The sequence below is a fragment of the Candoia aspera genome, chromosome 1 (assembly GCF_035149785.1).
Source record: "Candoia aspera isolate rCanAsp1 chromosome 1, rCanAsp1.hap2, whole genome shotgun sequence".
Classification (NCBI taxonomy): domain Eukaryota; kingdom Metazoa; phylum Chordata; class Lepidosauria; order Squamata; family Boidae; genus Candoia; species Candoia aspera.
Genome location: NC_086153.1, coordinates 37,999,046 through 38,027,045, shown reverse-complemented (window position 1 = coordinate 38,027,045; position 28,000 = coordinate 37,999,046). Strand labels below are relative to the sequence as shown.

General features: G+C 39.6%; 1 protein-coding gene across 1 annotated transcript; it reads right to left on the bottom strand.

The window, feature by feature from the left end:
- Positions 1 to 27,463, bottom strand: LOC134496391 (two pore calcium channel protein 1-like). Its single transcript, XM_063302126.1, has 19 exons — positions 27,330 to 27,463; positions 20,876 to 20,958; positions 19,236 to 19,350; positions 18,619 to 18,747; positions 16,718 to 16,834; positions 15,199 to 15,317; positions 14,938 to 15,039; positions 14,086 to 14,212; positions 13,195 to 13,396; positions 12,003 to 12,147; positions 11,629 to 11,814; positions 9,105 to 9,169; positions 8,215 to 8,302; positions 7,466 to 7,535; positions 5,561 to 5,780; positions 4,938 to 5,028; positions 3,032 to 3,145; positions 1,509 to 1,633; positions 1 to 564 (listed from the first exon to the last, which is right to left on the bottom strand). Exons 1-19 carry the CDS (start codon positions 27,351 to 27,353, stop codon positions 407 to 409), a joined length of 2,280 nt encoding a protein of 759 aa, XP_063158196.1. The 5' UTR covers positions 27,354 to 27,463; the 3' UTR covers positions 1 to 406.
- Between the last annotated feature and the right edge of the window lie 537 nt (positions 27,464 to 28,000).

Sequence of the window (28,000 nt, the reverse complement as noted above, 5' to 3'; positions counted from 1 at the left end):
CTGTGGTAAAATAATTCAGACATGGATGTGCTTTTATAAGTCAAGTGCTAGCTTTCAGAGAAGAGACAGCATTTATGAGCGAAGCCAAAAGACAGATGGTTGGCCCACCGCACTGTAAGTTCTTTTGTGGGGAGGTGGATGAAGAATAGTAGTAAGTAGCATCTGATCCCCTACTCATACCCAATGTGCTTTCCATTTATAAAAATACTGCATTTCATCTTTTACACTGTACATATTGAAGCTTGGAATGCTTGATTCACTGGAGAGAAGAACTTGAATAGAGCGCCAATGATCTTTTAGTTTTAAATAACTGAAGAACTGGTGATAGCTCTAAAGCTGGTGCCTAGTGAGCTAGAGAATGATTAGACAAGGAGACTTGCGTCAAAAAGATTCCAGTTATTTCCATTCATTCTCCATGTAATGCAGCACAGTCAAAAGCAGGGTTCCCTGGGTAGGTCTCGTCTGGGGAAAGATTTAAGATCTCGTCAAGTGAAGGACCTTCTTCTTCTGGAGCTATCTCTGCCTCAAACATGCGTTGAAGTAAGGCATCCACAGTCCTGTATCCTGGGGCCAAAAATGAATCAATCAGTTGAACCCCTCCAGGTATAGATGCACATCAAAACTTAAGCTACTGATTTCCACTTAACATAACACAGAGATTTAAGCATCAGAAGATGAGTGGGAAGTACATTATTTTGTTGACTGTGCAAAAAGTGTATGTTACAAACAGCTACTGTAAGTTGTGGACTAGAACAGCCTATGACTGTTCTTTGTACCCAACTCTGGAAGCCTTGAATTTAACCATACAGTTTTGGAGAGGATCGGGGATATCTACCATTTTGGCTGGATCAGGCTTTCTGTTTTCTTCCTTTTGGGAAGAGGGCAGACATTGTGACCTCTATTTCACTTACGCTAAACCTAAGTTTTAAAGTTTGTTTACTTAGTATTAATGAAGTACATCAAATATGGGGAAGGGGCATAGGGTAAAAAAAGGAAGTACAAGAGCGCAGAAAGTATTAAAAGGCCATAGCCGCAAAAATGCATCAATCTAAATTGCTCTTTTGGAGACAGTATGGGTAGAATCAAAGTTGTTCACAGCTGTATTAAAATTTACTATTTAAGTCTCTTTACCATAAAGCAAGGGGTGGGGGAGAGAGTCGCAGGCCAACATAACAAAAATACTACCTTGTCCTGTATTTTAAAAAGAAGCAAATAGGGAAGCTATACAGAGAAAATTTGACATCACTTACATAAGCTTTTTTCCAGCTTACTCTCCTTTAGAAATTCCCCAAATTCTCAACAAGCAAGGCTCTTGGCCGAACTAAGCATTATGGGAATTTTCCAACATGTCTGGAGGACAAGCTAGGGAAATAGATTTACGTTTTTTCCCCTTAGGCCCATAACATATTACACTATCACAGCATGATGATTTACTCCTAACAATAATTACTATTTCTCCATGTCCATCAACACTACAATAAACCCAAGTTTCCCAACAGCGCACTCACTTCTGGAGGCAATTTTAAACATCAATCCTTTAGGCTTCTTCTTCACTGCCATTCCCTCTTCACCTCCAAGGTCATTTTCACTGGTTTCAAGGTTGTCTATCAATCTACCATCAAAAAGGTCATCTCTAAAAACAAAACTCATCTATTTAACACACATATACACATACACAACAACCGTTTCAACAGTGTCTCTTTGTTTCCAAGTTCTCTCTACCCATGGATCATGGGTGTCTACACAGAGGACAAACAAGTGGGAGAGGGAGAATATTATATATGCCATGCTGATATATCACAAATGATGTAATTTGTGTGATTATGTCATGCCTGTGACATCATCATGGCTTCTATTGAAGTCTTATGCAAGGCCCATTTAAAGTATTCAGCAGCTAACACAGATAGCATAAAATAAGGCTGTGCTCACAAAATGCGCTAAACCATAATATTGTTTGGGTTTGATTAAGTACACTACATAAACCCAGCTATTTTTTAAAAATAAACCATAGTTTATAGCTACAAGCATGTCATGAATACAGCTAGTTGAGGTTTATTCCATAAAACAGTAGCCAAACAAACCATGCTTTTGTATAATATATGAACCAAGGTCCGTTTAACAAGAACTGAACACAATGACCTTACAAAGAATTTTGCTGCCTTATTCTGTACCATCTTAGGTTCCCAGATAGTCTAAAAAAGCCACCAGGTAGATCTGATAATATTGACAAGTCTAGAATAATCCAGAGCATGATGTTTTATTTGTTGGAAGACTGCTTTTTCTAGGTAAGGCCTTAGCTGTAAACTACCCGAAGCTGGTTTTTAAAAAAGAAGGCTTATGATTATCTACTGACATCTGTATTTTCACAGAAAGCACTATATCCAGGAGTACGCAAGCAGCATACCTGGCCCTGCTACTCTGCCCAAAGCCAGTTCCATGCCACATATAGATAGGAGATTTCCCAAACTCAGAGACTTCCCTAACATGATTTAGCCTCCATGGCCTCCACCAGCCATTTTGCTAAGGGTATCAGATCTTGGCTGCTAAAATTCAAACCATTAAGTGGCAGCAAACCGCAAGGATTGTTGTGTCTTCTGTTGCCATCTAGTGGCCATTTGTAATTTTTGCAGCCAAGATCTGGTAGTCCTATATTTTGCAGCATGCTTTGTCTTGTAATATTAGCGTGGGGTAATATTATTGTTATTGTACTGATGTCTAGCTAGTGAACATCTCTTAGGAAACTAGTTGTCCACTGTTGGAATAGAATACTAGATTAGGAAAGTCTTAGTTCAAACTAACAAGTTCCTCTTATGAAACAGCAACCATAGCAATAAAAAAACAATACTGTTTTAAGTACTATAGATCATAACAGAACATTTTAGATAATGAGATGGGAGAAGTGGCTGGGCCCATAGTAAACATTTACTGATTGCAAAAATTCTACCAAGGCTATTTCATGAATCATCTGCTTTGGGCAACGTATCTACCTACCTACCTATGATGGGGGGAAAAGTATTTTTGATTTACTTACTCTTGTACGCCTATACCAAGTTCTTGGATCTTCTTCTCAATGGCAGTTTCAACTTCACTCTTCCCAAGAGAATACTCCACAAAGAAAGCTTCCAAAATGAATGCTACAAAGATGCTGGAAATCAAACATGTCACATGGCACACTGCATTTCAGATGTCATGAGTCAGTATCTCCGTTTTGATATAATTTCTTTATGAGGCAATTAACATGGAAATGAACGATCATTGGACAAAAAGACAGGATTCTCCAACCTACTGTTTTCAGGTATGTGAAGACTTCATTCTCCAGAATTTCTGGCTTACATGGCCACAGGCTCCAGAACATATGGAGGAACTAGGTTGATGAAGGCTGCCACAGAGACTTCCTGATAGCCAAGCCCACCCTTATTCATCTTAATCTATTAGTATTACAACCCCATATCTAGCTCCTTTATCCAGAACAGGCCACATGTCTGCACTACTTCACAAGCAGATTAATTGAACAGAAAGCGATGGTGCTTTCTCTGAATAACAGAGCTAAATTTTCAGCTTAAATAAAAACTATGTTAACAGTTAGGTACACAGACTAATGGTATAAAACAGTTCCTATCTTAGACAGCATTATCTGATTGGTACTATTGTTTGTGCCATCATGTAATTACACTTTCCAGGGATTATTTTTTTGCAAATGAGGAACCATTCCTCAATAGGAAAGCATACATTCTGCATAAAGATAATGCCAGATTTAATCTCCAGCATCCTTACTCAAAAGGAGCAAGCACAAGTGACAGTTCTTTTCTACCAGAGAACTTGAAAGGCATTGCCTGTCAAAGTGGTTGAGATGCCCAGAGTCATTGCAAGATGGGTGGCATACAAGTTTAAATAACAACAACAACAACAACATAGTACTAGATGAGCAAAAATACTGACAGGTAAAAAGTAGCTTCCTATAATCTGCTATTAGCATGGCCTGCTGAAATCTGAGCAGCCCTCAAAGTGGATGAGAATGGGAGAAAAGGGTTGCAAAGCCTTATCTGTACCTACTCAGAAGCAAATTTCACTACATTTAGTCAGGTTTTCTTTTATAAAGTATTATAAGCCTGTATTATAACCTCTATACTTCATATAACTCCTAAATTCTTTACAAGAATGTAGAGTCAAAATATGGAAAATAAAAAATAATGTGAGTGGGTCAAAATGTAAAATTTACGTATAGATTTGTCCTTTTTTTGGCAAACAACAAAACTGGCAAATAATACATGGATAGGAATAACTCTTCAGAATACTAACATAATGGTGCATCATTAAAGGATATCGTTTCCTCCATTCCTCTAATCCAGTATTTCTCAACCTTGGCAACTTTAAGATGTGTGGTCTTCAACTCCCAGAATTCCCCAGCCAGCTTGAGAAACACTGCTCTAATCAAACAGAGTTTTGGAAGAATTTTTTTGTATCAAAGGTACATGACCTAATATGGAAGGAAATATATTCATGGCTATAACAACAATGAAACATTTCCTTATGGTTGTATTTGACTTTGGGAGGCAGAAACCCAGATCAAGATTCTGAGACCTCCCAAACACATTGGCTTCTTTTCTCCAAATATTTTACTAACTAATGTTCTCATGACCATACTCCCTACCTCTGCTTGCAGTAAACCAGACTACATATTTACTTCTAAGTAGCTATAAATATAGGCCCAGAGCTTCAATACTTGAAGGTACACTGTGAAAATGGGCAAGAATCTCCCCAGGGAAATAGCCTGTTTTTAGAAGAATGCAGGTGGCCTCCCTGTAAATAACATAGTTCTGCCAAATTCAGGTGGTCTATAAATTCCATAAACAAATGCAATTTCAAATTTCTGAAAAATATGCATGCACAGATCAAGCTTTCTAATGTTATGACTATGAAGAAAGAGGTAGACTTACTTAATAATCATAATAACCACAACAATGTGAAAGATGATGAAAAACAGCTTTGCAATCTCATCAGTCACAAGAGCAAATCCATTGGCAAGGAGTATAATATTAAGGACAACAAGGAAAGTAGCTACTACGTACATTTCATAGTTACATAAATCTACCAAGGCTTTGTTTGATCAAAAACCTGATTCTAGAGAAACCATATTCTCACAGGACAAGGGATGATCAAACAATGATTCTGAATGCCTTTCATTATCTTGTTCTCTAACAACAACTTTCAAACTCCTTCGGTGAAAGCAGCCCTCTGAGCTTTATCACAAGCTTTTGCTGGAGCCCACTATCTTCAAAGCTGCCTTATAACAGAAAGCTGAGAATACCAGCAAATGCTCAAAAGAAAAGACACACACACACCTACATATACAGATATATCCTTTTTGCCAAACATTCTAGCTCAGAGAGTAAAGACTGTATAAACTGATTTCTTGAAATCATCAAAGTATTTCTTTTAGAAGCATCTTTCACAAATGTACCTACTATGCTTGGCAATTCAAGCCTTGAGGATAATGTTGCTTCTTCTCAAAGCTGAATCTTTATCTCTGTATTTTGCAGCAACTGCCTATAAAGGATATCATGCCACTGGTTGACAATAGTTAATTCCATAAGGACAACAAAAGAGGACACAATGTCATTGAAGTTATTCCTGCAATACTTGGCTCGTGCAAATGTAGTTCCATTCAAAGCAGGATTTCCACAGAACATGGCTTGTGGTGAGGTGGTGTTCCCGGCAAAGAATTGGACTTTCCCATGGAAGATTTCCATCCCAATTATGGAAAATATGTAATACACCACCTAATAGAAAAGAGGATACCTAGTTGTTTGTATTTTATACTAGTTATAAGTTGATATTAAAGGCAGAATGTACTGAGCAGGAAAGGTATTTGATCATTGCTCTTTATCATTGTCACTAACATTTTTGGGGTGGGGACACATCTGGAATTTTGAGAGAGCAAGTCATAGGCAAAGAGTCACAGAGACCAATATTTTAGAATGTCCCCAATCACCCCTCCTAACCTCCCCATCAGAATGCTCCCAGCATTTCTGCTTGCCTTTGTCTTTTCCTTGGATAAGTGGGCAGGCTTCCAAACAAAAAAACCACATTTAGTTTTCTAATGAAGATGTCATTCACTTCACTTACTATGGATAGGTTTCTTCAAAAAATGTAAAGTGATGTGTTAGAATATGAATGATTGGATCCTATCTCTTATTTCCTTGCAGGAACTTCAACTTGTGTGTGTGTGTATGTTAAGGCTGTGGTCTTATGCTGAGTGCACCCTCTCTGATTCCAGCTCCAGTACTTCCACTGTTCTAAAAGTATCCAGATCTAGGAATCCTTCAGAGAAGGTTTTGGTGGGACATAGAGATGTCACTTAACAGGGGGATTAAACTAAGTCTGGTTTCACACAACACTGTTCAACGCAATTCAGTGAGTTTGGGTTTGGCTTAGCATGTTGTGTGACCTGGTCATTAAGATTTGTCAATCATGGCTTAGATTATGGCTTAGTATGCTTTACAAACCCAACCAATTGTTTTTATTCAGCAAGCTACTGTAAAACAAACCGTGGTTATGACTGAACTCAGTTTAATATAGCTCTTCTTCCATTCCACCAATAGGTCTCAGACGTATTTTTTTAAGACAAAGTTTTTACATACATGGTAAACGAAGTATGCTTTTCAGCCATAATGAAACAAGAGCCTTCACAATCTCTACCATTTTCTTCTGGCATGTTAAAATGGAATTAAAATAAGTGACTGTACTTTAAAAGGGGAACTACTCTTCTAGCTTGATGCTATGCATATCTACTCAGCAATCAGTCGCTCCATGATCAAGCACTCCTGGGTAAGTATAAATACTATTTCAACTTTAGCTCAAAAGTGGAATATCTTTTCTTCCCCATCTCCACCACTAAAAAGAATGCTGTTCAGCTCAATTTCCTGTAAAGCAAACACAATCATGAGGATACTCAAAAGGAGTCATGGCTCCATGGCAGAGTACACTGCCATGCAGGAGACATTAGGTTTAATCTAATCTAATCAATTTAAATTAAATTAATTTTAATTTTAAAAACTTGACCTTTAGTTTACAGGCTATAAGCCAGTATTATTAAAAATGAGTCATACTGCAGATGGATCTATGGTTGACTCAAGCAGATATAAACCAACACTTGTCACAGTTCTTCATCTGACAACGTATGATATAATCAAACAAGCAACAAAGATATACAGAAGTTGCCTATTATTGAGAATATTTCCTTGTCTAATCAAGTACTTTGGTGAGTGCTATACAGGAAGAAAAAGATCTGTCCCCATCCTTTGCTGCAGATCCTTCTCTAAATGGGAAATGTTGGGGATTGAATCTAGGACCTTCTGCATGGATTGCGTGAACTCTGCCATTAAACTAAGGCTCCTTGTCAATCCACAATGCCTTTATTTATATGGAAGAAGCAAGGTAAAGGGCAAAATTATGTACTGCTTACCAGAACTAATGCACCAAAGGTTAGCATCGTAGGTACAATGTTTATTAGTGTATTCATAATGACACGGAACCTGGAAGGAAACACTGCATAAAAACACCGTGGAAGAAGGGGCAAGATTTTTTTTTAGCCACTATTAACGAATTCAGTGAAAAAGGAGGAACTTTCACTCAGTAGAGGGCATCAGTTTTTCAATCACCTTATCCACATAGTTGCTTTCATTCCTTTACTACAAGTTCTGCCATCTGCTGCCTTTCATCATTCAACTGTGTTCTATCAACAAGTCATTTTTAAAGATTTTTTTTAATCCCACCTTTATTACTTCTATGAATAACTCAAGGTGGGGAACATACCTAATACTCCTTCCTCCTCCTATTTTCCCCAAAACAACAACCCTGTGAGGTGAGTTGGGCTGAAAGAGAGTGACTGGCTCAGTCACCCAGACAACTTTCATGCCTAAAGCAGGACTAGAACTCCCAGTCTCCTGGTTTCTAGCCTGAGGCCTTAACCACTAGACCAAACTGGCTCTCTTACTAGATCATCCTTCTCCAACCTCATATTATAGAGCTGTATTGGACTGCAACTCCCTTTTCCTCAGCCATGATGCCTATTGATGGCTAGGAGTCACAGTCCAACACATCTGTAAAGTATCAGGATGGAGAAGGCTGCATCAGATTATTCAGACTCAACTGCATCCTACCTATTCCAATCTGTAAATGTACAGTGTTGTATTCTTCTGAAAAGCATTTTACCTTTGGATGCTGTCGATAATTCTTATGAGCCTAAGAACTCGTAGGATAAACACAATGTCCAGTATTTGTTGGCTATTGTATGCAGTCACTAAGGAAAAAAGAAATGTGCCAAGTAGTTTAAACAGAAATTAAAAAAAACTGTGCCCTTACCCTCACCACTAGCTGTTGCCATTTACTTCACACAGATCAACAGCAGTTCATCCTCCATTGAAATTTATGTATTTTCCTCAATGAATCACTAATGTTGACATGTTACTTGTACTTCTATGCCTGAACTTGAGGCCATAGTTAAATGTCAGTGCAGTTCACTTCTGGATACTCTGCTTAAATTGACTGGTAGAAGGAAGTTAAACTATCTAACCCTGTTAAACTAGTTTATGGAGCTGGGCAATTGGATTCAATTCAGTTTAGATGCAACAGTTATATCACAGTTCAATGTCACAAGAATGAGACACAGCATGTCCCTACCCTTGATTAATTCAAGTTTAATTTAGTGAAACAGGCTAATGATAGTTAATGGTAGTTAAGACTAAAGGTCAGACAAAACATGAAACTAGAGCAAACATGAGGAACTTGCAACAAAACAGGGAGTTTCCAATCCTTCCTCATGTTTGCTCCAGGAATGGCCTGAATAGGAAGAAAGAGAACAGCATTTAAAGTACGGACAGTGGAAACTACACTTGTTCCTGTAACGCTAGGACCTGGTTCAGTATTGTGATTGAATGTAACTCATGTGAGCTTCCCCCAAAATCTGCAGTTCTGGAGTTGCAGTTTTTCTTATCTGTCTCTTATTTGACTAAAAATCTCAATAGATCTCTACTAAAAATGGGGAAAGTGCATTACTCTCATTTTTCACACAAGAGATAAAAAGTCATATAGAAGTACAATACCTGATTTAAGTGCAGTGTTCAATACTGTTGCAATCAAGGCAGCAATAATGATAGAAGTATCAAACCTAGGTAAGATGGAAAGGTGGCCTATCAAAACAGTCCATTCTTCCTCTTTCTCCTCCCAAGTACTGATCCATTTTTTAAAAAATGTGTCCATATTTTGAAGTCTTTCGTATGAGACAAGCATTCAATGCCCAGTCAGATCTTCCATCAATCAGTAAGCAGAAAGTAGGAGTTGATTTTTAATAGATGTTTAACATACGTTTTCTAGGACAGCCTAAAGGAGACATTTCTGAAGCATATCTGAAACCCACATATATATTATTAAACCTAAGTACCATTTCTAAAATAAGATAAAGACTGTGTTATACCAAAAGAATCCAATGTAAGGGTAAGAATGTATGAATTGGAGAGCTTCCCTCTTTCTTTCAGAAAGTTTATTCTGGCTCTTCAATGTTTTTCTACTGTAACACCAAAATGTCCAATATTTCTTAAATGTCAGGTTCTATTAGAACAATCCAAACCTTGAGTGTAAAGCAGCTAAATCATTATCCTTCAAAACAGTTCTAATGATGTGTCTTCATTAAACATTTGAGCTCTTTGTTCCACCTGTAATTCTGGCCTGGACAACATCCCAGCCTACTATTTAGGTAACTAAATATATATTTAAAAATAGTAACTTGTAGAACGTTCATACTTCTATAATGGTAGCTTGGATGCCCAAATGTGTGTTTACTACACATTGCCATTTGGCTGATTTTGGAGAACTGAATTTAGTTTGTAAATTATTAAAAAAAAAAAAAAGACAGAAATACGTTACCTAAATCCAGGCTCAACCAATTTGAACCTGCCAGTCATGTTAGTTTACAACCAATAGAATTGTAGATAGTCAAAACATAATTAAGGTAATAGACTAGAAATGAACTATAGATCTCATACTAGTGGGGAATTTTGGAAGTTCTGATCTGGAGGCATTGCTTCCTGGAGGCATACCAGATCTGAACTCCAACAATCCAGACAATCACTAGATGGCAGGAAAGAGACTTTTCAGTGTCTGTTGTCTAATCTCATGGTCATCTTGAATTCTGCAGCCCAGAAAAGGATGGATTTTATTGTTATTAATATTATTCTTGTACTAAATAATATATTTAAACTTCATAGGGAGTGCAGTTTTTTCTCTAGATGTTACGAATGGAGAAGAAGAGTTCTCTGGTTGCCTTATATGTATTAAACCTAAATGACAATACAGTCACTTAAAGAAATAGATTCTAAAAGGAAACAGGGAAGGGGCATAATTTTGCCCAAATTGAGTTTGAGTAACAAGTGGCATGCTGTCAGTATTAAGTCCTCCATTTAAACATTGCACTTTTTTTTGGTGTCTTCAAATCAGTCTTGACTTCAAGTTTTCTTAGCAACATTTTCAGAAATGGTTTGCCATTGCCTTCTTCCTAGGGCTCAGGAAGAATGACTGGCCCAAAATTAGAAGCAAGGAGACCATGCATTCTTGTCCTGCCTTAGCCAGCTTTGTGCCTAAGGCAGAACAAGAATGCATAGTCTCCTTGTTTCTAGCCTGGTACCTTTAACCATTACACCACGGTGGCTCTCAGGCATTGCTTGTGTGTGTGTCTGTGTTCAAGTCAGTGTCGACTCTTGATTGCCTAGACTAGTCCCTGCAGTTTTCTTGGCAAGGTTTTTCAGAAGTAGTTTGCCATTGCCTCCTTCCTAGGGCGAGAATGACTGATCCAAGGTCACCCAGCTGGCTTTGTACCTAAGGCATGACTAGAATGCACGATCTCCTTATTTCTAGCCTGATACCTTTAACTACTACACCAAACTGGCTCTCAATGTTGCTTTACAGTAGTTTCCTTGAAATGAAGATGGAGGGGAATAGTGTTGCAAAGGAAATTCCTGAACAGTTATTATACAAGTCCAAAAAGATGATGTGGTTCACTGATGTAGATGCCTTTCCACGGTAAATTCATTTTGAGACAATAATCTTTAGGTAGCCTCAAAAAGCATTTGAAATAGTTGTAAATTTTCTATTTTCAAGAATTATTCATTAGGAAAGAATTCTTGGAAACTCGAAAGCTTGCAACTGTTTCATAAGATGTTCAGATGGCCTCAATATGGAATTTAGGGTTTTTTCCCATGACCCACATTTAGCACCAGTTTTTTTTTATTTTAATGATATTTATTTTCCCCCCAAAGAAGAATTTAATATTATCTAAATGTTTCCAGATAGATATATCTTAGTTATAACATTACTCCTGAACATCATTTCAATTGTCATGCCAAATAAAAAGCTTTTGAAGGATGAATCTTTATGGGCATCAAAACTGACTCTGACCAATATAACATATGCCCAAGAAAATTCTTATAAAGTCAACACATCTCAGAATAACATCAACAAAACAATTCATTCTAATGAGTGAGGTGTCATGTGAAATGTTTTCCAGTGAATGGATGTAAAGAAGGTGGAATTGGTTTGCTCATCATAAAAAGACCAAGGCTAAGGATCACTTACCAGTTCCAGAATTGGTTTCTTGCAAAAAAAGTCCTGGGTTCAAAGACATACAATTTCAGGAGTATCTCAATTATATACAAACACAGGAACACCCACTCTGCATAGGAAATATATGGATTCTTCTCATCCAGTGCAATGAAGACTGCATTAATTAGTATGATAATATCATATATCCAAATGAATGCTCTGCAGGAAAATGAAGCAGAGATTGACTTGCTATATTGCCTACCAAAAGTTTATATTCCATAAAATACATTTTGAATCTTAAAGCAGCTGCTAGATTATGTGCCACCCAGAAGAGCCATATGGACAAGTAGAAATATTATACCGGGACCATTACAAGTCATTTCCTAAGGCAAGTCATATAGACATACCTGTGCTGGATCATACTGCGTAAAAACAGGCTGGGAGCAGAGTTATACACCTGGGGAAACCAGATGTCTAAGGGATGGATGTGGGCCTTCAATGTGATCACCTCTATATTCAAAAGATCAGCCAGACGTACAAAGGATTTTTTATCTGTCATACACAAAACAGTGAAATAATCTAATTTAGAAGCAGCCCTAATCAAAACTTTCTATTAAAATTATCACAGTGTGAGACCAAGAATAGCAACAATCTGCATTTGCCCATATACAGTAGGATATGCCTCCACAGGTAGAACAAGGGAAAAAGGACAACAGATGTGTGATGACATCATCATGCAAATCCCACAACTTACACATTTGCATCACACATCACAGCACCAGTACACCATTGCGGTATTTGTGCCATGATGTCATCAGTTTGACATTATCATAGTTTGGCACAGACACTGATGAGCATGCATACTGTGCGCACGAGAGGCAATGATAATTTGCAATAGCTCAACTATGTGTTTTGCAGAATGCGCATGGAATGAATCACCCAGATTTGAGTAATCCTGAGCTCCATTAAAAAATGTGTATCAGACCATTTCTACTTTCAACTTTTTAAACCAGAACATAGTGCCAGAAAGTATTACAAGTGGAAGGCAAACTTTTCACTGGTCTACTGTGTAACATATTCTCTGCTCATCATCCATTTTTCTTTTGTTGGAAACAACTCAAAAGGGAAAGATGATCTCAGGATAGGTAAATCAGATTGAATGTATACATTCAATCACTTTCTGACACAAGTGTGCAAGAGAGAATTCAGGGCACAACTTGATCACATCTTGTCTTCATTTATTCCCATCAAATCATAAACATGTAATAATTAAGGTTGAGTCCAAATAAGGGTAGTTTTTTCCCCCCCTTAAATATCTGGAATAAATAGGGTTTGTTTAAGTAAAATTGAAGACTTATATTAAAAGCAGTCTACAACTGGATCTTCTTTTCTTTTTTTATTTCACTGAGGTAGGGTTTGCTCCTGAAGACCAAAGACACAGCATATCTTGAGGTAAGTACTGTATGCACAATAATGCTGATATCTTTTTTGCCTGCTCCATAACATTTAGAGGCACCTGGACTCAACGGGCAGATATGACCAGCTTGCGTCAGAATTTGAAGCAACGATGTCTTCAAAGCATCCTTAGCTGATACTCACCCACATAGCCCTTTTGTTCTTCATCAGATATACTTAAAAGGAGTTCTCGATGGGATGCACTGATATGAGGTGCCACCATTTTTACCAGACTCTTCCACTGATCCTCTCGGACAACAAATTCATCTCTTTCTTTGACCTTCAGGAGGTTGAAGGCTTCTATCATTTTGTGTCGTTTCATATAAACAAGCTTGCGGATCTCATTCTGGAAAACATGAATAACTGTTAAAGAAGAAAAGTTATAACGTAAACTTATAGGGAAGCTCAGCAGTCAGCCTTGAAACTCAGGGACAATATCCTATAGGGAATCCCCTATGCCCACTTCTACCAAAGTCTCTGTGACAAAGACAGTTTTATTTCTGTCCCAAATGGAAGGCAGCTAATTACCTCTATTCCAGACATACAGGTTGTGAGTGTTGACTCCAGTTGCTAAACAACATCACCCACACATAAGAGGGAAGAATCAGCAGACTTGGAACACCAAAGATTTGCAAAAGTACCATTTTTTTTTTAATTAGAGAAAAACTCTGAAACAGACCAACACTCAAACAGTCCACAGCTAAGGTGGGTGGATAACATTTTTGTGGTTGTGATAATGCTTTCAAAAATGGCTTTCAAGGCCCATAGTTGTGATACAGCAATTGCACTGGAGGGGACAAGGGGGAAATCTTCAGCTCTTTGTGGAATTTTGAGACGCTAAAAATTAGGGGCATTAAATCTATCACAGGTTTAATGCACCTATTTTGTGGCTCATTTCCCTGCCCCATTCCCCAAGTCACATTGCCAAATATTGCTCTTTTGATGCCACATTTCAGTGGTATAAACTGGGGAGGTTCTGGGCATGAGCTCAGCAAACAGGCTTAAGGGCAGGGACTACCCCCATGCAGAGTTTACCTTTAAGTGTTTCCTGTAGTTGTTGTACACAACTGCTAAAAAGACTGACATGAAAATGTAGGTGTTGATTATAACATAGATTATGAAAAATAAACTGTACCACCAACTGAAGTCATAAGCCGGCATCCTATAAGGAAGAAAGAAAATTTGCATTAAATATACTAAGGAGAAGGCCCAAGTGATTTCCAGAGAGGCAAGCGGATGGTTGGTAATGGATGAGAATGTTGAAGGCATTTTTGCATAACTTGAATTGGATCACAGAATCACCTACTCTCAGGCTTTTTAATGGGATTTAGTTTCGTAGCATGACATGTAAATCTAGCCATTGTGGTTCACTGCTTAGTGGGATAAATGAACCCAGATAATTGTGGCTGATTAAGCTAGAGTTAAACCATGATTTGAACCCAACCATTTGCATAGTACTATACAGGTGGATGTCTTTTTCCACTGTATCATTATCCATGGTTTTGCACATTTGTAGTTGATAAATATAACTGAGAAATGTTGTCTGTGGCCAACAGTTTCATGTATCTACAGTACAGTTCCAAAAGTTGCCTAGGTAACTACTTCCTCCTCTCAGTGACCACCCCTTCCAAGCCAAAATATTTCATCTAGCTAATTTCCAAATGAAATGCAGGAAGCCTGGAAGAAGCAACTTAGCCCTGTATAATCTTCACATTCATTACATGTTTATCTCATCTTCCCATCCTTCAATATGAGTCAAGGATTCAGATTAGGGCTGGTTATCTTAGACTGTTTCATTGTAAAAATGGCAGGGGAAGAGCAATGAATTCCTGCATATTACCACAAATTAACAACCATTTCAGGTCTGAAGAGAAGAGAATTACCTACATGATGTCTGGGCTATTTGCTGTGGTCACCAGCACGTACATATCAAATACAACTTCAAGATAATTTGTAAAATATGGCAAGCCTTCCAGGGTCTTCAAATTCCTTCAAACAAAAACAGTCATGCATTTAAAAAATGAGGGATCACAAACACACAGGAGAAATTAAGGCAAGCTGCTTGAGCTATTATTTAGCATAAGAGAATACCTGCCACCCACCCCTGCCCCAAAGCAATTGCAGTGATGCTAACCTGAACACCCGTACCTGTCTCCAAACAGCTTCAGAGCCATGAGAGAAAACATCAGAACACTGAACATGAACAGAAGAAAGACATAGGTGATCTCAGGCAGAGTGTTCCGGATGCTTCGAAATGCTCGCCGGATCTGCCAAAAAGAGCATTCGAGTTCTACTATTACTTGTGGATAACCTTTGCCTATAGAGTTAGATCCAGCTGCAAGATATCTTTATTTTAATCTGGGGGAATGATCTGGGAACTAGTCCTTATCTCCAAAGTTGAGAATTTTCAGACATCTGAACCTCAGTTGAGAGGTTTTATATTCCAGGAAATGGAATATAATATAAATGTTTTTCTGAGGGATCACTAGAGCCGTATAACAAAAATCAATCAACCTTCAAGACTAGTTTAGTGGGTCACAATCACTCTGTGCCATGCAAAGGAATCTCCCATCTATACAAATAGAAGTCTCTTCAAGACAAGCCAAATCTCCACCATACCTACTAGCTGAGGACATAGCAAGTTCCGGATCCATGTCTTGTCTATACCCTTGAAATCAAAGCAGCTGTAATGGTTATTACCCAGCAGCTTAATTAATTTGGTTCTGATTGTACACATACATACATAAGTAGAACTTTTTTGAAAGTAGCAACAACCAGCCTTGAACCCATTTCAGTGTTCTGTAACAGCTAACAACTGAGCTTCTTCAGTTCCCAAATTCTCTACAAAAATTGCACTCTGACAATTTTCTGTCTGTAGAGGAGAGCCTTCATGCATTCAGCAGTTATAAGCACACAGACCTCTCTGCTATAGGCATTTGCACAGACACCAGGAGGCAGGAGTAGTTGGTGAAATCTAGCTTGCTCATATGTCAACTGAAAATATGGATGCAGCTTTTTAAGGCAGACTTCAGTTTTGTATTAAGCCAGAGAGGAGGATGTTGCCATGGAGATGGGCATTTTGAGCATCGCATTTCAGGTACTTCACAACTAAGCTTCACGCTCAGAGCAGTTCCAAATACAGAAGGAACAAGCAACATAGAGAAGTCATACTTCCTGTTCCATTATATGTCAAGTACAGCTGATATGCATTTTTTCCCCATTTGTCATTCCTGGGGAAAATACAATTTTTCAATCTACGTTTTAAGTAAAAGAAACACAAGAATGATGCATACGGGAACAGGACCTGCACTTTCTGTAGCTTCCGCCTCAATACTGCTCTAGACCTTCAGATTAGCTGCTACCACCACCACATGCAGAATTCCCAATACGCAGAATTCCCAATACCCTCACAGGCCAGTCCAGCATGTTCCCTGGCTTTCAGGGGCTCAAAAATACCTTACTTCATGCTTCAGCTTTCCCAAAGTTAGGCCAGGTTAAGCCTGCCTATTTGCACAGAAGAGAGAGAGAGGAAGAAAAACAATTTCAAAAAGAGAGATGAAAATATCCTCTAAAGCTCATACACATAACTGCAACAACAGCAATGTTATCTATCTCCTAACCGTATTTAAGACGGCCAAGCATGGAAATACCCACCCTACTTTCTTACCTGACGACTCTCTGCAAAGTTTATTAAGAAGATGGGTCTCATTGGCCTGGACCACCGAACCCCATGAATGTTCAAGGCTCTAAGAGTGCCATAGATAATTAGGTCAATCAATGCCATCTACAGTTTGGAAGGAAGAGGAAAAAGCCACTTACATTTAAGCAATCATGTTTAAACAAACTCTTAGTGACAGGTAGGGGTCTCTTTCCAATAAGCTGAAGATAAAATTATGCTTGTCCATTTAGATTTCACACACAAGATATAAGCATGCCAGAGTCAAGAATTTGACTTCAAAAAATTATAAATCTGGGTCTTATACACCAGAGATGTGTACTGGCATCCACAAAGAGAGTATAGCGTGGGACAAGTTCAGTGGTTGAGTATCCAGACTCAAAGCTGGATTGTCACTCTTTAAGTCTTCTGATTCAGGAATGTGGGAAAATAGAGTGAGGTAAGGACTGTACTGTAAATGAGCTTATATACAGAACCTAGAATCCAGAATGAGCAGGGTGCACTAATGGTTCTCTATTTAAAACCTTTCACCGTTGCTGTGCCAGGGCAACAGGCTGTTCAGTTTATAACCGGGCCCTGATATACGGAGGATAGTACAACAAAAGGCACAAGAAGTTCACCTGAGGCGTTCAAAGCAGCCTCTTTGCACACGCAAGAATCCAGCCTAGATGTTTTAAAGCAATTTGAATTCCAGATAATGAAAAGCAATAAGCACTTCTGAATTAAGATTATGCAATCGGGGCTGATCTAGCTTCAGTCCAACACTGAAATTATCCTTGTTGGTTTCATTGCCATTAGCAGAAACTTCTTTTGAAATGCAGCATTTGCAGGTACAATGTTTGCCAAACTATTGCAATTCTTTCTTTTCCCAAAGCATGTAGTTATACATGCCTTGGATGTGCCTAATCATGGCTACTTGAGCAAACAAGAACTGGTGTACAATCGTGGCATCAAAAACTACAGCAAAAGAGCTCTTTTATGGTTGCCGTCCAACGATCTTAAATATCAGTTGCATAATTTGTGATGTCAAGAGCTAGTTAGTATTCATCAGGGCATCTCCACAGGCAATGCCTGGAACTGATGTGGATCAATTCACAAATATATGGAAAAATGATACTAGATTTCCATACTCCAGCATGCCTTTAGCATAGGCAGCATGCCAACTGTACAATTCAAAGATGTGGTGGACAACCCAACTGCTCTTACAGACAGGCCCTAGATCCATTTTTATTTCTTTATTTAAAACATTTATATGGCCACCCATCTTAAAACCAAATTCTAGGTGGCTCACAACAGATCCCCTGCTATGATTGTGCAATCAGAATTCAATAGCATGATTTGTATAATGTGTCATTGTACAAATAAGGATGATACACTCACCTATTTTAACTTTCCAAAATCTCAGACCAAAATGGGCTGCCTACCATTTCTCAGGAGTGGTGCAAAATACTGTAGAAGAGCATGAATCTTCACCCATTCTTCATTACTGTATTTATCATTACATTTATTCCCCATTTTCCTTCAAGGAGCTCAAATCAGCACACCTGGGAGAGATGTTCTCCTCTCATTTTATTCTAACAGCAAATACAACTATGGGTCAAGAGGGGACTTAACCCATGCAAGACTGAGAGCAGCACTATCAGCATACAAGCACAGTACCATTATACTATACCACAGATCTTTCAATGACAACCGAGTTATACTGGATCCAGACTTAAGGAATGCTTGGAACAGACCATTTTAAGTCAATAACATATTATTTGTTTGTTTGATAGCATTTCTGGGCTGCCCAATCCCAACATACTACCTTAGTTTTGATTGATTTCAAACGACTTTAGCTATAACTAAGGCAATCCACTATTTGTAGAAAGCAAGGATAAGTTATAACCCACCAAGACTGTTATCATGATGCAGATGTTCTTTGTGTCTTTCCAGAAAGTATCACGAGGTGTAACGTGTGCAAAATGGATGAGTCTTCCAAAGAAGACAAAAAGGCATAAGACTTCAATCAGTGATGTAATCTATTGAAAAGAATAGATAATTTCAGAAATGAACAAATGCTAAATCCAAGTCAAAGGGGAAAAAGTGCTTATCATCATGCTTAAGATTGCTTTAGCACACATGCTTCTGTGGAGTTCTTGGTGCTCTCTGAGCTTGGTTATTTGATTGCAGATGTTTCATTACCCAACTGGGTAACATCATCAGTGCTGGTGAGTGTGGGGTTTGCTCCCTGTTTATATATAGTAGCTTGCCCTGCCAGTGTTGGTGGGGGTGAGGTTTCTTCCTTGGTGGTTCCTTGTTTTCTGCCTGATTGTTGGTCTGGTGTTGATCCCTGCTTATCTGGGTGTTGCCTGCTGGAGGGGATGTGTTCTAGTCCTTTTGTTTCCTTCCTAGATTTTTTATTGTCTCTTTTGAATGGTGTGTAAATGTGGTTTATCTCTATCTCTACACACACTTTTACAGCTTCTAACTTCCAAGTGTTGCCTGTTATATTGTGTCACATACTTACCAAGAAAGGAAGTGGGTACACAGCTGGCTCTTCAAATAGTGCAAGTGCCAGGTCTACAAAAATGAAGAAGTAGGTACCTGCTTGCATGGTCCAGTGGTTGTAGAGATAATAAAGCCTGAGTAAAGAAAACTCGTGGAAGTGATTGGAACATTGGTAAAAAAGGCAAGTGGGTTCAAACAAGAAGACTTAGCCTGTTCTAAACAACAATTAGAAATGATTCTATAATTGTAGATGTTGCAAAGACTATGAACTTATTCTTCAACAAAATATGAGACATTGCTCTCAACATGACATAAAAGCAGGTCCTTGATATTACTCTGAAGTAATTTCCAGGCCAATAAAAACAACATATACTGTATGTCCTTTCCAAATTTGGGAGAAAAACTACCAGGGAAGCCAAGATAGCATATCAGATACCTTTAAGAAATATTAGGTAATTTCTGTCCCAGATTTCATAATGTTTTCAAGTAAAATAAAAGGCCCCAATCTTATTTACTATTACAATACCCAGAAAGCAAAGGAATACAACACCACCAAAATGCCTGATAAAACAGGATCAAATGGCACATTTAAAGGTCTGGAAAGGTATGGATGGAGGAGGTCTCATCTGACTCTGTGCACTGCAGCAAATTACAGAATATCTTCAGAAGAGTACGGCACCTGCCTTAGCTTGAAGACCACCACAAACCCTCTGTGAGTAATTAAAGGTAATAGAACCAATTATCAACTAATATCTTCCCTACTGTAGCTTAAACTGACCAGATCTAATCTTCCATTAAAACAGGGAACAAGTTATTGAGAACTTGATCTGGCAATATGCAACAAAATAGGCCCTAAGCAAGTCTTCCCGGGGAGATCATTCTAAAGCTGCGGCAGCCCACAGTGCTATCCATCCGTCTAGACCAGTGTGTCTCAACCTTTGCAACTTTAAGATATATGGACTTCAACTCCCAGCTTGCTGGGGAATTCTGGAGTTGAAGTCCACACATCTTAAAATTGCTAAGGTTGAGAAACACTGCTCTAGACTCACAAAGAGGGATGCATCTAGGCCTTAACAGTGACCTAACTATGCTACATGGGTCATATTTAACTTCTGGCCATATCTCAAAGACTTATACATCTCAGAGTCTTAGATCTTCACATTACTATTCCATAACGGAAAGTACAATACTGAATTTCTTTTATTAGGCCAAGTTGCTCAGTGAGGAACAATGCTTTCCCTATATCAGCATCCCTATATCAAGTATGCAGATAGATTCTGTTAGGTCAATATCAACTCATTCATCTAATCAAACTATATATAAACACACAGAGAGACTCAGAAAAAAGCCAATGATTAATTTCAAAACAATAATTATTAGTTCTTTCAACTTTGTTTTAAAAGAGTATCAACTACTTTTAACTACATTTTGGGCAAAATGTGAAGGGACACTGGTTTGAGACAATTAACGCACCACAAAGTTAATTTCATTCAATATGACTTATGCTTATTCAGTTTATTGGAGAGCCAAACCTTTGGTCACATAACTTGAAAAAAAATAAAAAAATCCTTGCATGATGATTGAGTGAGGTCTTGGAATGCTTATGCTTAACACATCTCTTTACACTGCACTTTAGAATTATTATAACCCTGGCTTTACCTGATTGCCTTTGGTGAAGTCTCAAATGGGATGTTCCTATTGTATTGGGCATCATAGACATATGCTGCTGCCAAGAGAAGGCCCTATTGATAAAATGAAAAAATAAGGTATATTCAATATGGCTGAATTTTTACTGATGCACTCAGTAGGTATATTAGTTTCTTAACAATCTTCTATTCATTTTTTCTCCTCTAGATCTTGCTAAACTACAGCTTCCAGTATTGCTCATCATTGTCCACTCTACGGAATGGCAGTTGTAGTTCAGCAATATCTGGAAAGCTATAGGTTCTGCACATCTGCCCTACAGTAGCATTTCATTCTTTTATTACTTTAAGGCAATAAGATTACAGCATAGTATCATACAGCCCCAGCCTTGCTGTAGCTATTGATGTTGGTCAGTGATGGCAGCATTTATTCATAACATTAATGTGGTGGTTATGTACGAGTGATGGCAGAGTTTATTCTCAATAAAAATCTGTTGCTGAATATGTGACATTAGTCCTCTGCTCACATCATCAGTAGTCAGCTTCATTAAATTCAACAGAACAGACTTGTAAATCAACATTCACAGGACTGACTGCATGATAGGCTAGTTTTAGCCATTCCTTCCGAAGTTTACCGCACAAACATACACAGGGTTTAAAGCGCCTTGTGATGTCCCTTGGAAATCAGTCCAAAGATTTAAGAATGACATGCTGTTCTAGTTCAGAGGGCTTGCAGCAAAACATTTAGTGATCGATGTTTTACAGGCCCACATATCAGCAAGCACTATGCAAGGCAACAATGATAGGGACTGCTTTAACTGCATGGTTAGTTATTAAAATGTAATGGTTAACTTTTTTTTATTACTTAAGTAGTGGTCTTGGGGGAAAAAAGTCTGTTCCTGGCACAAAATTCTGACTGTTCAGAGAGGTCATCCTATTTAGAATGACAGTATGAAGTAGGGGACGGAACTAAGTATAGTTCTGTTTTATACTTACCTTTTATCCATGCAACATGTAGACATTTTAAATATATTGGACAATGCTGCCATTCCAGAGCCACCTGATTTTAGTTTAACCCAGCAACCTGGGGGACCTTAAACCAGAAATCTGGGGTTGGTCCAGATGCTGCCTCAACTCAGCCTCACAGTCATACTCAGGAACTCCTTGAAGCAGCAGCTCCCAGAAAAGAGTGGAAAATCTGTGACCCTCCAAATTTGGCTGAACTTTAACTTTCTGCTGCTTCACTCAGCATGATCCAATGTGAAGAATGCTGGGAATTAGAATTCAGCAACATCCAGCTCATTCCAGATTCACTTACTCGTTTCTGAGGAAAGAGCTGTCTCTTGAAGGCAGTGAAGAAAGGGTGTGAAAGTAGAGCCCCAGATAATGTTCTCATCTCCTGTTGGTGTAAAAACCTTAATTCTTTTCACCAAAGCCATGCACACCTTAAGGAAAAAAGGTACCTTGTTCATTAACTAATCATGCTCATTAGCTACTTGCCACCCTTAATGGAAGCAGGTGGATTCCCTTCAAACTTCTGTGATGAGCCCTAATCACTGCAGAATGACGCAGCCTCTTTCTATGAGCATGCAGTAATATAAAGGTCAACCCCCAGTGCTGCTATAGCTACAGCCTCTGAAAAAGACTCCAATGCTATTGCAACAAAACACCATTTCAGATGTCCAGAACTAACTCAAGAACTAGGAGGAAGAATTCAAATGAGTCCCACATTAGGCTTATTTAGATTACAAAGATATCCGTTATTGCAGAAATGACTTTAAAAAAAACCTTCCTTTAGAGCTGAGCTATGAAACTCCCACCCGCTCTTTCTACTCCATTTTTGTTCTCACGTAAAACGAGAAAGGCCTGCAGTTCAACTCATCAGAGTGAGCTGTCCCTCAACTTTTGTCCTGACCTTCAGCTCAGGCATCATTCCCACAGATGTGGATGTGCACCTGAAGCTACCCAAGAACCTAAGGACTACTTTAAGTCAAGCACAAATCTGTGTTGTTATCTCACGCTTGACATGGAATAGTGTGTGTATGTGCCTATGTAAGGTATGTTTCACCAGTGGCAAAGTGCCTGGAATACCTCTGAAATTCAGAACTATTGACATAGCCCATATTTTAATCTCCAAAGCAATCTCTAATTGTATGTCTGATTTAAACACGACTAAACCAATGAAACTTTGAAAATAAGGAACAAAACCAAACAGAAGCATAACCGCCCAGAGTCCCTCCTTAAGGGGGAGGTGGGCGGTGATAAAAATTTGATAAATAAATACAACAGCAAATCTTTGAAAGAAAAGGAAACACAATTTGGGTGAATGCATAAGTACTTGCAATCATAAGGATATTTGAAACGTTTTAAACATTAATATTCAATATTTCTATCCAAAAAGACATTTCTACAGATGGAAGCAATTACTTTGTTAACATAGTTAAACAAATGGAAACCAAATTTGAGTAAAACAGACCTTAAATATAGCATTTTTTTTCAAGCTCTGCTGTTGTATTTCAAAGAAAAATATACTTTCATTTTCTAATATTTTGCTTAGTCAATCCATCAATTAGAAGAAATTAATCCATTTTTTGGGTTGTTGTTACACTAATTTATTAGACTTGGAGAAAATAGACTGTAAAACGGAATTGGCCCCCAAAATGGTTAATGAATCTAACATAGCATATACTCCCAGGAACTCTGCTAAGTATCTCCTTCTCAAAGATGCACACAGCAGGGCAAGCGATGGGTCTCAGAGCCTTTAACACGGTTGATGCCAGCATCGCTATACGAGGCCTAATTCTGAGAGCTAGCTGCAGGATCTCATTTCCCTGAACAAGGGAAGAGCAAAGTTCTGCTTGACTGTTTGGGGGGTGGCTTCCATATTTGCCCCAAATAGTACAACACACTGTCTTCAGTGTAGATACAGCCTCTTTTCAAATCCAACATACCATATTTTTGTTTGGTAAAGATAATTTCTCCTTATTTCTAAGATCCTTCTTAAACTCAACATTTACCATTAATGGAGTGATACAGCAAGCCATTCTGTATTACTGCCATAAAAACTACATGGACATGACTCCATATTCACTAGGAATGGAGCCTGAGTTGAGGGAATCATTTTAATGGTTTAATCCAGGCTTTTCTAATTTAGATCTCCTCAGAGATGTTGGGCTACAACTTCTACCATCCCCAGGCAAGATGGAGTCAAATATCTGCTCATACTTCTGCCTTATTGGTCTCTTTCATTTACAGCCTCACTGTCAAGAACAAATGACATTTAGAAGTCATTTTGCTTCAGTGATGGAACTGGAAATGTATAAATGGGCTAATAAGATGTCTTCTATTCATTTCTTGATCAGATTAAGATACATTTAGCTTCTGTGAAATTGTTGCATCATGTATCTTTATGCTCTGATCAGATTTCAGACGTTATTGTGGAACCTTATTTTTGCTGCTCACATTGTACCATAGTCTACTATGCATGTTATCTTGTTAGTTATTTTTTACAATAATCCATTTATTGATGGTGCCAGAATATAATCCATTTCATCTGTTCCTGTAGAACCATTACAGGTTTAGAAAAATGCACCCATTAGTACTTGGATGGCAACTTTCACTAGAATAGGATGCAAGGGGTCATGTTTAACACTTTCCACACACCATGGTCTTTGCTCCCCACCCTTTACAATAGCTATTTGACCTGAAAAAAAACAGAATACCAATCTATTACCAGGGCTGCAACTAGGGTCTGTGTCACCCGGGGCAAACATGGATTCTGCACCCATTTTGGCACCCCTCCCCCAGTGCTCATTTTGGCACCCCACCAGCGTGGCGCCTGGGGCACATGCCCCAGTTGCCCCCCCCCAGTTGCGGTCCTATTACATGCAACTACCTTATCAAGTCCATTTGTCCATGTAAACTAATATTGCCTACTTTGTGAGTTTCCAGTGATTCAGACAATAACTGTCACAATGCTGCCCTGTGTTTTTTCTCACTGGAACTGAGGACTCAACCTAGGACCAAAACACATGCTCTGTTACCAACTAATTGTCCCTGCCTACCCAGACCATGGCGAGCTAGCAACAGTCTGTTTTATTTCTCCATTCTATGTTCCTATTAGAGCCAGTTTGGTGTAGTGGTTAATGCATCAGGCTAGAAACCAGGAGACCGTGAGTTCTAGTCCCACCTTAGGCACAAAGCCAACTGGGTGACCTTGGGCCAGTCACTCTCTCAACCCTAGGAAGAAGGCAATGGTAAACCACTTCTGAAAAACCTTGCCAAGAAAACTGCAGGAACTTGTCCAGGCAATCATCAGGAGTCAACACTGACTCAAAGGCACCCCTCCCCACAAAGAAAAATAAATAAAAATGTCCCTATTATACTTCCCTATCATAAGTTATACCTAACTAGTTACAACTGGTTAAACAGTCTTGAAAAATGTTGTATGTGCCCAGGTCTGTCCATGGAGCTTCAAATGGCCTTCACAACAATGTGATGTGTTGGGGGGAAAAAGCCAAATGCGACTGGGTTTTGGCTCTATCAAGAGAAGTGCAGTTTCCAAATCACAGACAGTGTGATAACACTGAAACTAACAAGTTCATTTTATATGATTTGGTTAAACCCCACTTTGAGTATTGCATCTGAATCCCACACTTTAAAATTTACTTTAAAATACAAGGTTCAGAGAAAGGCAATGAGGATGTGCAAAGGACTGAAAAACCAAGTCCTAAAAGGAGAGATAGAAGAATTGTGTATGGTTAGCTTTGAGATAAGGCAACCTCAGGGTATATAACATTCTGTAGGTACCTGAAGGGGTATCACAAAGAAATCTCAGTTACCTGAGAATGTAAGATAGAGAATAAAGCTTACAGTAATGTATGAATCATAGCATCCCACCTGCAGCCCATTCACATCCAACAAGCTCAGGCAAATGCCTTGGTCAAAATGGTCCCACCAGTCTCATCAGCAAAGATCATGTACAGACCAAGATCCGTCCTCTCCTATGATTATAATTAGTCAAATGCGTCAGGTTTGCAAGTTTTTGTCTTGGAAAAGACCACACACTTTTTAAAAAATGGACTCTGGAAAAGGAAGTTATTTTTTCTGTGACGCGAACAAATCAAGCTGTGGAAGAAACTTTTGACAAAATCCAGTTTATTACAAGAAGGCAGCATTCCTATGATGGAGAAAGCATTGTTGGCCTTCGCAGCAGCTTCCTCTTTCAATCAGGACATTTGCAACAACCAGCCTCTTCCATCTAGGGTCCTCCAAATTGCCAACCCTCTCAATGAGTACAGATAGTTGTTAGAAATTATGAAAGTCTCATAGATCAACAGCAGCCGAAATCTAATGACAAAAAGACCCTATAAAACAGGGGTGCCACCAGCTGTTTCATGGCTACCAAGAAAGAGACTTACTTAAAATATTTTTAACTAAAAAAGTAAAACCAATAGTAGTTATGTTCACTTACAAGGGAGGAAAAAGCCAGCATCTCATTTCAACCAGCCAAAATACATAAAAGACTGTGGGCACTTTTCATCAGAGAAGATGACCCAATCCCACTTTACTTAAGAGGGCAAAGGAGGAGACCAGGGCCTCCCTTGCACTGCATGCAGTACACACCCCTGGAAACCTACAATGTGGCAGGGTCTACTGCAATGCATTAGAAGAGGCAACCGACAGAAGAGGCACAAAAGCCAGGGCCACGTTAGCCTCCTCCTGGCTTCCTCTACCCATGTCAAACTACAACTCCCATCATCCCCAAACTGGCTGGGGAAGATGAGGCTCATAGCCGGACAATCCGGGTGGGGCAAAATAAGAGAAGGCTGCTTGGCAAACACCCTTGTTTTCAGCGCTCCTTTTACAGGAGTCGCCCCACCCACCCACAGGCTCCGGCAGCGTCTCTACTGGAACCAACCCGGGCCAAGGAATGCGTCAAAAGGGTCTCGCTAGCTTGTTGAACTCTAGTAAAGTAGCACAGAAATATAGAGCGACAATAGAGCCCCCCAATTCAACACAGACGCGTCTCCCCTCCACCCCCAGCCGGTTTATTCATTCGTAGGGACAAACTTCTGGCGGCACCACCGTCGAGCGAAAGCCACTTTGGCTCGCCTGACCACTGAAGCGGAGGACGGCCGGCAACTCCGTCCCAAGTAAAGGCAACAAGGTGCGAATCCTCTTCAAGGGCGCCTGGGGATGCCGAAATAACTGTCCTCTACAGCCTTCCGCCTGGGACTCCATGCAAGAAGGACGCTCCACGGTGGAGGACACTATTTCGCAAGGCAGGAGCGCATTTACAGGCAGAGCAGGGGGAGCGCGACCGCGAGAAACAGCACAGCCGTGGGGAGGAAGGGCTGACAAGAACCTTCGGCCTAGAGTCGAACACCAGAGCAAGGCGGAAGCTGCAGCCCCTCGAAGATGCTCCCCCCGCGCGACCACCCCATAACAGCCAGTCTGACGGGGGCTACCTCCTCCTGCACCGAGTCTCCCATGGCTGTTTTAGGCGCGGCCACGGCCGGCCTCCCCGACGGCAACGCGGCAGGCGGCGGCAGCGGCGGCGATGCCTGAGTTGGAGGGATCCGCGACTGACTTCGACCGAAAAGCTTCATCGCGGAGTAGCCTCGCCTGGAGCTTTAATCTGCGGGCGCACGTGACCCGGGACGGCGGAAACAGCTCACAACTTGGCGATGGGGAGCGGGATGGGGGGAAAGGAGAGAGTGGCCGAGGGGCCGCCTGGAAGTCGCGGTCTGTGCGACTTGTGAATGGGCGGTTATGGTCGTGTAAACTTTTCCAGGGCAAAATTTCTATTCCAAATCAGATACCCTTTATATTAGGCGACTAAATTCCTTATCATCTTGATCTCCAAAGGATTGCCCTGGCGCGGGGCTGAGGATTGTTTTTCATCGTATAGCCAACACTGATAATGGATTAGTTTTCTCTTCTTCAGAAGGGAAGCTGGCGGGCAGCCACGTTTACTCTGAAAAAAAGTCTCACCGACGTCAACGGGGACCACTGATTCCAGGGCCCAGGTCTATAAACCATATTGGGGGGCCCTCCTCCTGAGCCAATGTACCTTTCACCAAAATAGTTAAAGTTCCAAGAGTTGTTTCATGCGGTTGAGGTAATAGTAAAACCATCA

Excerpts from the sequence above, each read along its gene's own strand:
- LOC134496391 (XM_063302126.1), bottom strand. The coding sequence starts at position 27,353 with ATGGGAGACTCGGTGCAGGAGGAG. Across the intron at positions 14,213-14,937 it reads GCAAATAGCCCAGACATCAT|GATGCCGGCTTATGACTTCA; the intron begins GTAGGTAATTCT and ends TCTTCCTTATAG. Across the intron at positions 12,148-13,194 it reads AGAACAAAAGGGCTATGTGG|ATAAAAAATCCTTTGTACGT; the intron begins GTGAGTATCAGC and ends TGTGTATGACAG.